Genomic DNA, 14973 nt, shown 5'->3' with positions numbered 1-14973 from the left:
CCCTAAGGTTATGTTTAAGATTATGTTACGATTAGGGCTCCTAGGTGGCTCAGTCAGTTAAGCATCTGACTTCAGCTCAGGTCATGATCTCAGGGTCCTGGAATCAAGTCTTACATTGGGTTTCCCTGCTCAGTGGGGATCCTGCTTCTCCCTCTCCTTCTGCCCCTCCCTCCCGCTCATGCTCTCTTCTCAAATAGAGATTATATTTTGATTAAAAGATATATATGTGTGTAAGCTAGTTGATGGTCACAGCCCCTGAGTCAGATGGGGTGGGCGCACGCATAGGAGAGCTGAGCATTCACACTGTGATTGGATGTAGGTTTCCAAGGCTCTCTGGCTGCCCTACTAAGGATGGAGCAAGGGCAGAAGCAGAGACCGGTCTAGAAGCTCTGGTACTAAACCATGAAAGATGGTGGTGACTTGGACAAGGATGGAAGCTGAACAGAGGAGGTGGTGAGGAATGATTACATTCTGGATGCAGTTTGCAGATACCATTGATGGGATTGGCTAATAGATAAGATGTGCATGTGTAAGAAATGAGAGAATGTGGGAGGATCAGGTTGGTGAGTTGGAGGCGGCCAGCTGTTTACTTTTAGAGATGCTACATTTAAGATGCCCATGAGGTCTAAGTGGAGACACTATCTCGGGCAGTACTGTGTACAAGTCTGGAATCCAGAGAAGGAAGTACAGGCTAGAGAGAAATTGGGGATTTGTCAGCATGTATATCTCGGGCAGTACTGTGTACAAGTCTGAAATCCAGAGAAGGAAGTACAGGCTAGAGAGAAATTGGGGATTTGTCAGCATGTATATCTTTGGCACTTAAAAAAAAAAAGATTTCGTTTATTTATTTGACAGAGAGAGAGATAGTGAGAGAGGGAACAGAAGCAGGGGTAGTGGGAGAGGGAGAAGCAAGGCTTCCTGCTGAGCAGGGAGTCCAGTTCAGGGCTCGATCCCAGGAATCCCAGAACACTGGGATCATGACCTGAGCCGAAGGCGGATGCTTAACAACTGAGCTACTCAGGCACCCCTATCTTTGGCTTTTTTTTTTTTTTTTTCCTAAAGATTTTATTTATTTATTTGACAGAGAGAGATCACAGTAGACAGAGGCAGGCAGAGAGGGGTGGGGGACGCAGGCTCCCTGCTGAGCAGAGAGCCCGATGCGGGACTCGATCCCAGGATCCTGAGATCATGACCTGAGCCGAAGGCAGCGGCCTAACCCACTGAGCCACCCAGGCGTCCCTATCTTTGGCTTTTTTGAGCATGACTTAGTATGGGAAAATGTTACTTTGTATGTTTTACATATTTGTTAGTGTGTATGTACTGTTGGTTGTCATTATGCATGACAGTTAAAGTCTATAAAGTTGCCCGAACGTTGTCTTGCTGATTATTGTAATACAGGATTCTTCCAACCTCTGATCCCATTTTTGTGAGCTGATCAATGTATAACCTTGTTTTATGTATGGTTTTGCTTAAAGACACCTCATTTATTTTTTTTTTAATTTTTTTTTTAAAGACTTTATTTATTTGACAGACAAAGATCACAAGTAGGCAGAGAGGCAGGCAGAGAGAGAGGAGGAAGCAGGCTCCCTGCTGAGCAGAGAGCCCGATGTGGGGCTCGATCCCAGGACCCCGAGATCATGACCTGAGCCGAAGGCAGAGGCTTTAACCCACTGAGCCACCCAGGCGCCCCTTTTTTTTTAATTTTTAAAAGATTTTATTTATTTATTTGACAGAGATCACAAGGAGGCAGAGAGACAGGCAGAGAGAGAGAGGAGGAAGCAGGGTTCCTGCTGAGCAGAGAGCCCGATGGGGGGCTCCATCCCAGGACCTGGGATCATGACCTGAGTCAAAGGCAGTTGAAACCCACTGAGCCACCCAGGAGCCCCAGGACACCTCATTTAATATATACTGTTGACTCATCATGGCGAATAACACAGTAGCGCGTGCCTGAACGAGGCTAATCTAACACATTTTCTCCCTGTGGGCCGCCATCCCTCCTTAGCACTTAGCACTTCAGCACCCTGCTCAGCAAAAAGCACAACAATACAAAAAAAGTGGCCCTAGGTAGAACCTGAAAAAGACCCTTGTTTGGTGTGAGAGTTGATACAGGAAGGTAGAGTTCTGCCTTGTTCATCCTCAGCTGGGAATGTGCACATCAGTTAGTTCGTTTTTGCCACTCTGCACACATCCACAAGTAATGGTGACACTACCTCACATACTGACTTCGGGGAACAAGTCGGGAAATTCACAGATGCAGAATCTGAGTAACGAGGACTGACTTGATGTTGAGCGTATGTGTGCGTCTGTGTTTATTTGAACTGAACCTTTTATGAACTCATCTTTACTTGATGTACTATGCCATTTTTGTTTTTTTTTTAAATATTTTATTTATTTATTTGACAGACCGGGAACACGGGCAGGAAGAGTGGGTTCCCATGGAGTAGGGAGCTCAGCCATTTTCTGTTCTCTGTTTCATTCATTCACCATTTATTAAGTAAATTCTACATCCAATGTGGGGCTTGAACTCATGACTGTGAGATCAAGAGTTGTGTGCTCTACTGAATGATCTAGCCAGGTGTCCCCATTTCATTTATTTTTTAAAAAGTTGGTTGCAATCTGTAATGTGTTAAAACATGCAGTTTGAAAAGCATGGTCCAGTTTAAAACCCTTAGACTAGATAAGCTAGATGACTGCTGGAGGGAAGGAGCCAGCGCATTTCCGTAAGGCTAGGAAGCCCAAGTGCAGACTGAGGAGACCGGCTCCTGGGTGTGCGTGAATGTTATGCTCTTGTGTGTCCTCCAGGTGACCATCTTGGTGCTACAGGGCCGGCTGGACGAGGCTCGGCAGATGCTCTCCAAAGAAGCTGACGCTAGTCCCTCCTCTGCAGGCATGTGCCGAATCCTAGGGGACCTGATGAGGACGATGCCTGTTCTCAGTGTATGTGGGAGCAGCCCTGTTCTGCTGGGTCACAAGAGAGGGGTTCGTTTATTAAGCACAAAGCATTTCTGTGGTGATGGCATCTCACCGTGTCTCTCCCCTTAGCCTGGTAACACCCAGACGCTGACAGAGCTGGAGCTGAAGTGGCAGCACTGGCACGAGGAATGCGAGCGTCACCTCCAGGACAGCACGTTTGCTGCCAATCCCCACCTGGAGTCTCTCTGCAAGGTCTGTGGGAGGGAAGTCCAGGTTGGGGTCCAAGCTGGGGCTGTGCCATCCAACACAGCAATGCCAGGAACGTGATCCTCTCCGGACAAGGCTGTCCATCAGCTCTGCCAGGAAGAAGAGGGCTCTCAGACCTGATACTTTGGTTGAGATTAGCAGAGGTTTTTTGTTTTTGTTTGTTTGTTAGGATTTTATTTATTTATTTGAGAGAGAGAGAGAGCCTGTGCTCAAGAAAGCACCAGCAGGTGGGGAGGGAAGGAGAGAAGCAGGCTCCCTGCTGAGCAGAGAGCCGGACGCAGGGCTCCATCCTAGGACCCCAGGATCATGACCTGAACTGAAGGCAGGTGCTTCACTGACTGAGCCACCCAGGAGCCCCGAGACCAGGAGAGTTAACAGAGAAGTTGGTCTGGAACTGAAGGAAAATCTCTCTTTCCTTAGATCATGCTGGGAGATGAAGCCGCTCTGTTGGAGCAGAAGGAGCTGCTGAATAACTGGTATCACTTCCTAGTGACGCGGCTCCTGTACTCTCATCCCACAGTGAAACCCATTGACCTGCACCTCTATGCCCAGGTGAGCTTGAACTCCGAGGGATGGCTGTGGCGAGTACGAATCCTGTGGGCTAGGTTATTGTCAGTATGCGGCCTTTTTGAGTTGAACCTCCCTGGAGAACAGGAGGGTCTTTCCTTTGCCCCTCCCTCCTCCTTTTAAGCTTATTTTTTTAGTGATCTCTGCCCCCAGCATGGGGCTCAGACTCATGACTCTAGAGATCCCGAGTCACACGTTCTTGCAGCTGTGCCTGCCAGGTGCCCTTCCTTTGGCCCTTTTTGAAGGACCCCGTCGCCCTTCTCCAGGGTTCCCTACACAGCAGCCCTCCTGTCCCCTTGAGTCTCTGCTTCCATCTGGGAATTGAGTGGGTCCCCAACTTTCCACAGTCCAGCCTTGACCTGTTTTTGGGAGGGGAGAGCAGCCCGGAACCCCTGGACAGCATCTTGTTGGCGGCCTTTGAGTTTGATGTGCACCAGGTGATCAAGGAGTGCAGGTAGGCCCTGCTGCGCCGTCCCTGCGCGCGGTTCAGTGAAGCCAGGCGAAGTCCGAGCGTTGTGCAGCCGGCGCCACCGTCTTCTCTTAGAATGTCTTGTTGCTTCTCACGGGTGTCTTAACTTGCTTCCCACACATTCTCCCCTCCTGAGCCACATGGAGGGAGATAATGGCTTCTTTCTGGACAACCTTGGGGACCTTCCTGAGGTACTATGTTTACTGTATTCATAACGATTTTTAGGGATGTTGACTTGAACAACATTGCAGTAAATGACTTTGATATTTAAAATCCAGAAAAAGCCAGCAAGCCTATTTCTTGGAACCTGATGGATATGCAAACTGCCTTAAGGGAGAGCACTTCTCTGTAGCCTCACTGTCTAGTGAGCCATGAGCTGCCTCACCAGCAGGCCCCTGGCTGAGTCTGTGTAGAGCAAGGATGCTACACTACCCCCTCCTCAAAAGGGTGTCTTGTCAGTGCATTGAATCTTCAGCAAGGTGAGAAAGGGAGTGTCAGACATAACGAATCAAAGGTATAGCTTGTTGGGAATTTTCATATATAGTAAGTCAGACGTCATTTTGTGTCCCTTCTTGTGCAGCCTGGACACGTGGGTCTTGCATTGAAGACCCCCAGCAGACTACTGTTGGGAACTACAGCAGACGGCCTTGCTCAGTATCAAATTCACTGACCTCTACCAGATCTTTTTCAGTAGATCTGGGCAATGGGAAGGGATTCCCCTCCTGCTATGCTCCTCCTGTTTGAGCTAGAAGACAGCTGGAGCTTGAAGAAAATGGTGGAGGAAGAAAACTAGGTTTTGTGTCCATATTCTTTTCACAGATGTGTAGCTGGAGCTGGAAGATGACTTTCAGAATCCAGCTGTGGGAGGGCTATCCACACGGAGTGGTTAGTGAGAGTAACTTACAGAGGTGCACACACACGTCATTATTTGGCTTTGTCATTGTCTCTGCCTATAATTTGAAGTAATGGACATTCCTAAATATATTGGCTGTTACAGGAGTGGGTTATTTCCACCAGGGCTTCCTTCATAATCCACATCTCAATTTTTGGGAACAAATCAGATTTGAGCACAACCAGGAGGAAGGACAATGAAAAGGGAAAGCACCCTGTTCTCTTCAGTGACAACAGAAAAAAAGAGAGGGGTGCCAGTGGAGTGGCTTTCATGAATGCCACAGAAAATGGCTCCACCCTCCTGCCAGTCACACATAAAGAAGGATCAGGCTCCCAGTCCATTAGTCTGAACATCTATCTGTCCTGGCAAATAGGAAAGGGTCTAAAGTATTTCTGTTTCTTATAAATTTTGGAGCTAGGGTTTTTCTTTTCTTTTTCTTTCTTTTTTAAAATTTATTTATTTGATCGAGATCACAAGCAGGCAGAGAGGCAGGCAGAGAGAGAGATAGGAGGAAGCAGGCTCCCCACTGAGCAGAGAGCCTGACGAGGGGCTCGATCCCCGGACCCTGGGATCATGACCTGAGACAAAGACAGAGGCCTCAACCCACTGAGCCACCCAGGCGTCCTTGTTTTGTTTTTTATAAAGATTTTATTTATTTGGCAGAGCACAGGTAGAGGGTGAGCTAGGAGCCTGATGTGGGACTCGATCCCAGGACCCTGGGATCATGACCTGAGCCAAAGACAGAGGTCTCAACCCACTGAGCCACCCAGGCGCCCTTGTTTTGTTTTTTTATTATTATTATTTTTTAAAGATTTTATTTATTTGACAGAGAGAGATCACAAGTAGGCAGAGAGGCAGGCAGAAAGAGGAAGGAAGCAGTCTCCCCGCCTAGCAGAGAGCCTGACGTGGGACTCGATTCCAGGACCCTGAGATCATGACCTGAGCCGAAGGTAGCGGCTTAACCCACTGAGCCACCCAGGCGCCCCTGTTTTGTTTTTTTAAAGATTTTATTTATTTGACAGCACAGGTAGAGGGTGAGGTAGGAGCCCGATGTGGGACTCAATCCCAGGACCCTGGGATCATGACCTGAGCTGAAGGTAGACGCTTAACCGACTGAGCCACTTAAGTGCCCCCAAAAGAATCTTTTTAAAGCTATGTTATATCCATTTTCTCATTTTTTTTTTCCTTAGAACAGTCTAGGTAGACAAACGATAAAATTACTTTTTTTTTGGGGGGTTAAAGCCTCTGCCTTCAGCTCAGGTCATGGTCCCAGGGTCTTGGGATTGAGCCCCACATCAGGCTCTCTGCTCTGCGGGGAGCCTGCTTCCTCCTCTCTCTCTCTCTGCCTGCCTCTCTGCCTACTTGTGATCTCTGTCAAATAAATAAAGTCTTAAAAAAAAAAAAAAAACCTAGTACACTCCTTTAAAAAAATAATAAAAAATTTTAAAAAATTATTTTTTCTAGATGAAGGGGACAGAGAGGTAGGAACTGACTGAAACTGTGGTCTCGAGTACCGTTTGTGGTACTTTTTTTGTTAAAACACTATCTAGTTAAGACCCTGCGATGGGTCCTAACATGGGGCTCCCTGCTCAGCGGGAAGCCTGCTTCTCCCTCTTCCTCTGTCCCTGCTTGTATTCTCTCTCTCTCTGTCAAATAAATAAAGAAAATCTTAAAAAAAAAAAAAAAACTTGAACATGATAGGACTTTGTGTAGCTCATAATGAATTTATAGACCTCTTAGTATTTGAGGATGATTGTAGAAATACGGGTGTTTTTGAAAATTGGCAAAGATAATTTTTTTTTTTAAATTTTTTAAAGATTATCGAGAGTGAGCAAGAGCGAGAACACAAGCAGGGAGAGTGGCAGATTCCCCACTGAGCAGGGAGCCCATCATGGGGCTCAATCTCCTCATCCTGAGATCACAACTTGAGCTAAAACCAAGAGTCAGACACCTGACTAAGCCACCCAGGCACCCCAGTTTTCTTTTACGTAATCTCTGTGCCTAATGTGGGGCTTGAACTCATGACCCTGAGATCGAGAGTCACATGCTCTGCCAACTGAGCTAGCCAGGCACCCCAGCATACATAAATTTTTTGAATGTCACAGATACGGTTATTAATAAAGTTTGAAAAAGCTATTCTTCGGGACGCCTGGGTGGCTCAGTTGGTTAAGCAGCTGCCTTCGGCTCGGGTGATGATCCCGGCGTCCTGGGATCAAGTCCCACATCGGGCTCCTTGCTCATCGGGGAGCCTGCTTCTGCCTCTGCCTGCCATTCTGTCTGCCTGTGCTCGCTCTCTCTCCCTCTCTCTCTCTGACAAATAAATAAATAAAATCTTTAAAAAAAAAAAAAAAAGCTATTCTTCAAAGTGAATGTTAGGAAGACCAACAGGGACATTCTGTAATGGTAGAATCCTGAAACAGATGGAGTATCTAAGGATCTGTAGCCCTAAGAACAAGGCAGAAGTTTTACACATTTGTCCAGTAATTCAGTATAAACCAATCCCTGTTCTTTTTTATTATGAAAGCAGAATATTTTTTTACCTTAGTGCACAAGTACACCTCAAGACTGTTTGCCTCGATAGTCTGCTTCCACTTTACTTGTGCTTGATTTTGTTACAGAAAACAGTCATTAAAAGTTCCCTTACCTGGGGTGCCTGGGTGGCTCAGTGGGTTAAAGCCTCTGCCTTCAGCTCAGGTCATGGTCTCAGGGTCCTGGGATCGAGCCCCACATCAGGTTGTCTGCTCAGCAGGGAGCCTGCTTCCTCTATTTCTGCCTACCTCTCTGCCTTCTTGTGATCTCTGTCAAATAAACATATAAAATCTTAAAAAAAAAAAATTTCCCTTACCCAAGATTTTAAAAAATAGTCAAATATTATGGCACTTGGGTGGTACAGTAGGTTAGGTGTCCTACTCTTGGTTTCAGCTCTCGGGGTCTTGAGATCAGGCTCCGCAGAGGGTTCTGTGCTCAGCAGGGAGCTTGCTTGAGAGTCTCTCCCTGCCCCCCCCATCTTCTCACGCTTTCGCTCTCTGTAAAGTAAATAAATCTTAAAAAAAAAAATAGTCAAGGAGGGGCGCCTGGGTGGCTCAGTGGGTTAAGCCGCTGCCTTCGGCTCAGGTCATGATCTCGGAGTCCTGGGATCGAGCCCCGCATCGGGCTCTCTGCTCTCTCGGGGAGCCTGCTTCCTCCTCTCTTTCTGCCTGCCTCTCTGCCTGCTTGTGATCTGTCAAATTAAAAAAAAAAAAATCTTAAAAAAAAAAAATAGTCAAGGATTGGGATGCTGGGGAGCCCCATTGGTTAAGTGTCTGCCTCCATCTCAGGTCCTGATCTCAGGGTCCTGGGATTGGCTCCTGCATCAGGCTCCTTGCTCAGTGGGGAGCTGCTTCTCCCTTTGCCTCTTCTTGCCACCCCCCGTCTGTGCTCTTTCTGACAAGCAAAAGCTTTAAAAAAAAAAAAGTGTTCTATGTATATAGTCCTATTCATAAAGTAAGTATACTAATTAAAAGGTATATAAGAAACATTAACAGCGATGCCAGATGCAAGTAAAGATATTCTCCTGAATTCCATGTTTTGTTTTGTTTAAAGATTTTTATTTATTGGGGTGCCTGGGTGGCTCAGTGGGTTAAAGCCTCTGCCTTCGGCTTGGGTCATGATCTCAGGGTCCTGGGATTGAGCCCCACATCGGGCTCTCTGCTCAGCAGGGAGTCTGCTTCCCTCTCTCTCTCTCTCTGCCTGCCTCTCTGCCTACTTGTGATCTCTCTCTCTCTGTCAAATAAATAAAATCTTTAAAAATAAATAAATAAATAAATAAATATTTTATTTATTTATTTGTTGAGAGAGCAGAAGTACAGAGAGCTGCCCACAGAGCAGGTAGGAGAAGCAGGCTCCCCGCTGAGCAAGGAGACCGATGTAGGACTTGATCCCAGGACCCTGGGACCACAACCCGAGCCAAAGACAGATGCTTAACCAACTGAGCCACCCAGGTGTCTCTCTTTTCTTTTTTTAAGATCTCATTTATTTTTGAGAGAATGACAGAGATAGCGAGAGAGAGCACAAGCAGGGAGGAGAGGGAGAAACAGGCTCCCTGCCAGTGCGGGGCTCGATCCCAGGACCCCGGGATCATGACCTGAGCCAGGGGCAGGTGCTTAACTGTGTGAGCCACCCAGGTGGCCCTGAATTGCATGTGTCATCAAGCACCGGACAAGCATCAAGCACTAGACAAATGTTTAAAAACACTCTTAGTGTTTTTCTTTTTTTAATTGCTGTATCGTTGACATGTTAGGTTTAGGGTTACAACATTTGACAGTTCTGTGGATTACAAAATGCTCACCGCCAGAAGTGCCGTGACCACATAAAGTTATATTATTCTCTGTGGTCCTTAGGCTATACTTCTCATCTGCATGACTTGCTCATTTTGTAACTGGAAGTTTGTTCGTCTTCACCTCATTCTCCCATCCCCCCACCTCCCTCCCTGTGGCAACCACCAGTTTGTTCTCTGTGTTTAGGTCTGTTCCTTTTTATTCTTCTCTTACACATTATTCTGTATTCATATTCTCTGCATCTGATTGGATCCCTGGATTTTATTTTCACCGCGACAGTCTCCAGACATCTAGGTTGGTGGCGGCCGCTTAGGGTTGATCATCTTAGGTGTCCACTGTCAGTCCCCAAATAGCACCGAGAAGTTTCTCACTATGTGCTTCCAGACAGATTTCCACTTGTCACTGCCCCTCCCATCTTTTTATGGAAAGGATCTGTGGGGTCCCTGCTCACCTGTGCCACACTGTCACCCTGACTCTCCTCCTTGCCCTGGCATTTGAACCCGCAGCATCGCACTAAGCAACTGGTGGTTTGTGGCCCATCTGACAGACCTGCTGGATCACTGCAAACTCCTCCAGTCGCACAACCTCTAGTAAGTGCGTGGCAGCCGTGCCAGCCCTCGGGGATGGGGCTGCGGGAGGGCCCTGAATGGAGCAGGCCAGGGGTTTTGGTCTCCTGTTATGTTTTATTCCAGCTTTGGATCTAACATGAGAGAGTTCCTCCTGCTGGAATATGCTTCGGGACTGTTTGCTCATCACAGGTAGGAAGGCCCAAGGGTGTGAGGCGGCAGCACGGTGTTTCTCAGCATGCACGTACCCCTGGATCTTGGACCGAGTTCTTGCCCATCTTACTTCCTGAAGGTTACAGGGGTTCAGGGGAGGAGCCATCTTGGAACCAGCCCCAGGCTGTGGGGCAGCACATGGGCTCACCAGGCTCTCATGTCTGTCCTTGGACCATTGCAGCCTGTGGCAGCTGGGAGTGGATTACTTTGACTACTGCCCTGAGCTCGGCCGCGTTTCCTTGGAGCTGCACATTGAACGCATCCCCCTGAGCACTGAGCAGAAAGCCCTTAAGGTGCTGCGGATATGTGAGCAGCGGCAGATGACCGAGCAAGGTGAGCCCGCCCTGCCCCTAGCGTGCTTTCTGCTCATGCTGCTCCAGCCAGACTGGAGAGAGGCCGAGCACTGGGGTCAATAAATAAGCCAGAACAGGAAAATTATTTAGGAAGGACAAACAACTAGGGATCCATCAGGACTTGTAAGCAGTGGAACACACTGCCTTTTAAAAAGATCCTGACCCACTTCCTCTCTCCTGCTTACTCTAAGAAGGTCAGGACTGGGTCAGCTTTAATTCACTTCTCCCAGGTGGGTTGCTGTGCTAGCCAAGGCTGGCTCAGTGGGAAAGCAGGACCAGAGGCAGCTCAGGAAGAGCACAGAAAGAAAGCAGTGATATTTGCTTGAGTTGAGTCGAGTGGTTAAAAACCTAAGTTGTTCTTTCCAGAGGCATTTGCTTGCTTATGACCATCTCTGAAAGCATACAGCCATTCAAGACCCAAAGAATGTTTTTGGCACCTGGACAGATAATGAAGGAGCTGATCTGTGGGGAGCCATAAAAATCTTCTTGCCATCCCTGAGGTCAAGCCCACTCATAAAGCCAGTCCTGCCAGGGTGGGTCATGGTGTTAATAAAGCCAGGAGACCGTTTATAAATCCCAGAGTCCCCAGTGTTGCCAACCAAGTTGTATTTGGAGCCCGTGGGGAGGCTGCAGAGAACTCAGAGGAGGTGGGAAGCCTGATCCTACCTGGCAGAGTTCAGGAATGGCCTGATTGGCGGGGTGAAAAGTTTATCTTTTCTCTTTTCCCTGCAAAGTTCGCAGCATTTGTAAGATCTTAGCCATGAACGCCGTCCGCAACAACCGTCTGGGCTCTGCCCTGTCTTGGAGCATCCGAGCCAGAGACGCTGCCTTTGCCACGCTGGTGTCAGACAGGTGGGTTCAACCGCTCCTGGCTTTCTAGGGACTGTCCAGGAAGTTGGGAGGCTGAGGAAGGGGCCCTGGGACAGCTGCTCAGACCTCTGGGCCTGGCCTTGCAGGTTCCTCAAGGATTACTGTGAGCGAGGCTCCTTTTCTGACCTGGATCTCATTGACAACCTAGGGCCAGCCATGATGCTCAGTGATCGACTGACCTTCTTGGGTGAGTCTCTGGTCTCTGTGCCTGGGACCTTTGGCATAGTGGTGGGTTGTGTAGATGGGAGGGACTGATTTAGGCATCTCCAGTGTTCGTTCCTGTTGAGCCCAAACTCATAGAACCATGTATGCCGGACTCTGCAAAGCATATTTTCTAACATTTCCCAGTAATGTCAAACTTAAAAGTCTGAAAGTAGTATAAGGACTAAGGAACTCCCATGTACACTTTCTCCAAATGTACCATTTTTATTTTTATTTATTTTTTATTTTTTTTGGGGGGATTTTATGTATTAGAGACAGAGAGCATGAGCGAGAGAAGAGTGAGCAGTAATGGGGGACAGGAAGGGCAGCGGGAGAGGGAGAAGCAGGTTTCCCGCTGAGCTGGGAGCCCCATGCGGAGCTCCATGCGGGGCTAAAGCCCAGGACTCTGGGAACACTAGCTGAGCCAGAGGCAGACGCTTAACCGACTGAGCCACCCAGGTGCCCCATTCACTCAGGTTCTTGGGGAACAATCTGAAAGTAAGTTGGAGACTTTGTTCCCCTAAGAACAAGAACATCCTCTTTAGAGAACCAGCTATCTGCACTGCTTTTATCAGATCTGCGGTCCCAGCGGTGTCTTTTTTTGTTGTTGTTGTTAAAGATTTTATTTATTTGACGGAGAGACAGATCATAAGCAGCCAGAGAGGCAGGCAGAGAGAAAGGGGGAAGTGGGGAGCCGACGTGGGGCTCGATCCCAGGTCCCTGAGATCATGACCTGAGCCAAAGGCAGAGGCTTAACCCACTGATCCCCACCCCCAGGCGCCCCCCAGCGGTGTCTTTTGTTCACGAGTTCAGTTTTCCTCTCTAGTGTTTCCGCCTCTCTTGGTCCTTCTTTACCTTGACATTTTTGAAGAGTCTGTTCTGCTCTCTTGTAGAATGGCCTCAGTTTGGATTTATCTCGTGTTTCCTCATGATCAGATTGAGACTTGCGGGTTCTTCACTCTGTTGTAGTCTCTTGTTTGGTTTGATGGTTACATTCTCCCAGGTTTGGCTCTTCAAAATGTGTTTTTTTCAGTCCCATTGGTCTCACTGGTCCATGAGTTTGGAGACAGTTCTGGAAGGATCTCCCTGCTCTGGAGTCTGGGATCTTTTTGTCTTGTTTGGACCAGAGGTGAACTAGTGCTCTGTTTTCTCACTAGGAAAGTACCGCGAGTTCCACCGATTTTATGGGGAGAAGCGTCTTACTGATGCGGCTTCTCTTCTCCTGTCACTGATGACTTCCCAGATTGCCCCACGGTCTTTCTGGGTAATACTGCTAATAGATGCCTTGCCCCTTTTGGAAGAGAAAGAGGTACAGTTTGAATGATTTTCTTCTCGGTCTTCTAGTCCCTGACTGTGCTTCCTTCCTTAGCTGTTGTAGATGCACATCCGTACGTCCTCTCCCAAGTGGGGCCTGCACGTGTGTGCGGATTCCCCCATAATGCCCACTCTGGAAACCCAGTATCTACACAAGAAAAGCTACTTAATTGGAAAGGAGGCAGCTGTCTACTGACAGTATTCAGCTTAGGGCCCTGACAAGAAGGGCTGGGAGTGAGCATAGGGGCTGTCTGTCCTCCCAAGGCTGCATATCCGCTCCCGGAGGGCACGCACAGAAGGCCATCTCTGAACCTGGACACATGCCCAAACCAGTGGAAACCAGCCAAGGGGAGCAGCTAAGCACAGCGGCCTCTCTCCTCTCTCCTAGGTGGTTTTTTCAGCAGAGCAAACATACGAGTTGATGAGATGTCTAGAGGACTTCGCCTCAAGAAGGCCAGTGTGGAGAGAGCCTGGTGTTCAGCGAATCCAGGTTATTTTAGCTTTCAGATTGTTGATTCCATAATGGCAATGAGAAAAGGCTTCTTCTATTTTGGACTCCCCTGCTTCCCTCCAGAAACGCTGCCACCTTACAAACTTGTGCTTCTTGAGTTACCGCTTAACCTGTAACTAACATACCCAACTTCTTTTAGGAGGAAGCGGGGTTTCTAGGTGTTCTCATCTCTACTTTTCTGGCGCTCAGTCACAGTGGGCCTTTGCCTGCAGTTCTGTCAACAATTTGCTGGAAGCTCCTACTAAATGTTAAATGCCCTTGGTCTGCTTTTGGGTCAGATAGAGCCTTGCAGAGCTTTAAAGAAGGAACACTTCCTGCCGTGCCTCACGCTGGCTACCTTTGCTTTTAGGAGGACGTCGAGAACACCAAGTTGGAAATGCTGAGACTTGCTCTTGCACGCAATCTCGGCCGTGCCATTATAAAGGAAGGCTCTTTGGAAGGCTCCTGAGACCACCTGAGAGCAGCTTCAACGTGGCATCTTTGGATGGCAATGTATATACATTTTTGAAAGAATAAATTTCCGCCCCCAAATAGAAGGGAAGTTCTTAAGAGTCCAGCTGGGGAGTTTTCCCTGCCTTTACTGTGAACCTGAGGTGGTAGAAACTGAGAAAGTGCTGCTTCTTGGATGGAACTGATTTCTCGGTCTCCCAAGAGAAAAAGCCACTCCTAGCAGTTAGGGTGGTGAGTCCAGTGCCCTCCTTCCTACTAGCAGCTCAAGCAAGGTGGGGAGTGGTTTATTTATGCTTCAAAAATCCAGCCTTTAGAATCAACTGTAACATTTATCCTTTCTTTCCTTTAGAAAAGGTCCAGGAACCTGTACTTTCATCAACTAAAGCGTCAGGTGATGCCAGCGTATTTGTCTATATTTGGAATTCCTAAGTGGCACTTCGCCCACAGTGGTGAGGATGGGGTATTAGGATTCCAGGTAGGGCAGAAATCATTTTATTTAACATGCAGCACAGCAAGGGCAGCAGATCGGTATATGTATACAGCCATTTGTCACAAAGCAGTGACCTCAGTAGTAACACTCAGATAATTTTGATGTCTAAAGCTTATTGTAAAGGTATATTTCCATATAGTAATTCCACAAACCTTCCGAGGGCTGCAAGCAGCTGGTCTCTGGGAAGCTCTTGGGTTTCTTCTGTAAGTAGTGAAACTGATTCACCTTTGACCTGTGCTAATGAAGCTGTGAATCCTGCTCACTCAGGGTGGAGGGACATAGTGGGGACACCTGGCAGTGCAGGGAGGGATGAGGGAGTGTGGTCTGTGCCACTTTTCCCCAGAGATGGCTCTGTACCCTCCAGCTGAGCTCAGGCGAGCTGTGTGCTCTTTCCGCAGCTGGTGACCTTCACTGGCCTGTTGCCCCGTGAGGCCTCGAGGCCCCGGCCCGGTTGTACCTGGTGTACGGAGCAAGTGGGACAAGCTCTTTGGAGCCGAGCACTGTTGAAATAGGGCCTGGTGACTCGATTTAAGCATGGTCCCTAACCTCACCACCTCCAGAGCGCGTATCTCGCCGGCAGC

General features: G+C 48.1%; 1 protein-coding gene and 1 non-coding gene across 5 annotated transcripts in view; one reads left to right on the top strand and one right to left on the bottom strand.

The window, feature by feature from the left end:
• The window catches only part of NUP85 (nucleoporin 85), a 40179-nt gene extending 26171 nt beyond the window's left edge, over window positions 1-14008 (top strand). For 3 of the 4 annotated variants that reach the window (XM_047707288.1, XM_047707287.1, XM_047707286.1), the window contains exons 8-19: window positions 2803-2937; window positions 3043-3165; window positions 3601-3732; window positions 4014-4201; window positions 9931-10014; window positions 10117-10182; window positions 10385-10536; window positions 11291-11408; window positions 11513-11613; window positions 12785-12936; window positions 13330-13431; window positions 13802-14008. In XM_047707288.1, the coding sequence (XP_047563244.1) occupies window positions 2803-2937; window positions 3043-3165; window positions 3601-3732; window positions 4014-4201; window positions 9931-10014; window positions 10117-10182; window positions 10385-10536; window positions 11291-11408; window positions 11513-11613; window positions 12785-12936; window positions 13330-13431; window positions 13802-13900 (1452 nt within the window). In that variant the 3' untranslated portion in view covers window positions 13901-14008. The remainder of the gene's footprint in view (window positions 1-2802; window positions 2938-3042; window positions 3166-3600; window positions 3733-4013; window positions 4202-9930; window positions 10015-10116; window positions 10183-10384; window positions 10537-11290; window positions 11409-11512; window positions 11614-12784; window positions 12937-13329; window positions 13432-13801) is intronic. The other variant, XM_047707289.1, reaches the window with a different exon arrangement.
• Window positions 7107-7179, bottom strand: TRNAE-CUC (transfer RNA glutamic acid (anticodon CUC)). The gene has a single exon. It is a non-coding gene; the product is annotated as a tRNA-Glu (tRNA).
• Window positions 14009-14973: the final 965 nt, after the last annotated feature.

This window comes from Lutra lutra, chromosome 16, assembly GCF_902655055.1.
Source record: "Lutra lutra chromosome 16, mLutLut1.2, whole genome shotgun sequence".
Classification (NCBI taxonomy): Eukaryota; Metazoa; Chordata; class Mammalia; order Carnivora; family Mustelidae; genus Lutra; species Lutra lutra.
The sequence above is the reverse complement of the archived record's forward strand: the minus strand, read 5'-3'. Positions and strand labels throughout refer to the sequence as shown.